Genomic DNA, 527 nt, shown 5'->3' with positions numbered 1-527 from the left:
CAGGTCCCCCCACCCCACCATGGCCGCGCTGCCCACCCTGCTGTACCCTTGGGATGACACCGGGAACGATCCCTGGAACGACACCGGGAACGACCTCTGGAATTACACCGGGAGCGACCCCTGGAACGACCTGGACTCGGCCGAGATCCCTCTGGGCCACCGCCTGGTGCTGGCCCTCTACGCCGCCATCTTCCTGCTGGGCGTGCTGGGCAACGGCGCCGTGCTCTGGGTGACGGCGGCCGAGCTCCGCCGCACGGTCAACGGCGTCTGGTTCTCCCACCTGGCCTTGGCCGACCTGCTGAGCTGCCTGGCGCTGCCCTTCCTGGCCGTGCCGCTGACCACCGACCACCACTGGCCGCTGGGCGCCGCGGCCTGCAAGGTGCTGCCCTCGCTGACCGTGCTGGCCATGTTCTCCAGCGTGCTGCTGCTGACGGCCATCAGCGCCGACCGCTGCGCGCTGGTCACGCGCCCCGTGTGGTGCCACAACCGCCGCACGCCCGCCTTGGCCGCGGCGGCCTGCGCCGGCG

The 527-nt window shown here is 72.1% G+C and overlaps 1 protein-coding gene across 1 annotated transcript; it reads left to right on the top strand.

The window, feature by feature from the left end:
• Nucleotides 1-6: 6 nt before the first annotated feature.
• On the top strand, nt 7-520 carry LOC120512489 (C5a anaphylatoxin chemotactic receptor 1-like; the record flags this gene model as incomplete). Its single annotated transcript, XM_039730843.1, has 1 exon — nt 7-520. A coding segment is annotated over exon 1 (501 nt), but the record flags the coding sequence as incomplete, so codon positions are not given.
• Nucleotides 521-527: the final 7 nt, after the last annotated feature.

Source organism: Passer montanus, unplaced genomic scaffold (assembly GCF_014805655.1).
Source record: "Passer montanus isolate IOZ18808 unplaced genomic scaffold, ASM1480565v1 scaffold7395, whole genome shotgun sequence".
Classification (NCBI taxonomy): Eukaryota; Metazoa; Chordata; class Aves; order Passeriformes; family Passeridae; genus Passer; species Passer montanus.
The sequence above is the reverse complement of the archived record's forward strand: the minus strand, read 5'-3'. Positions and strand labels throughout refer to the sequence as shown.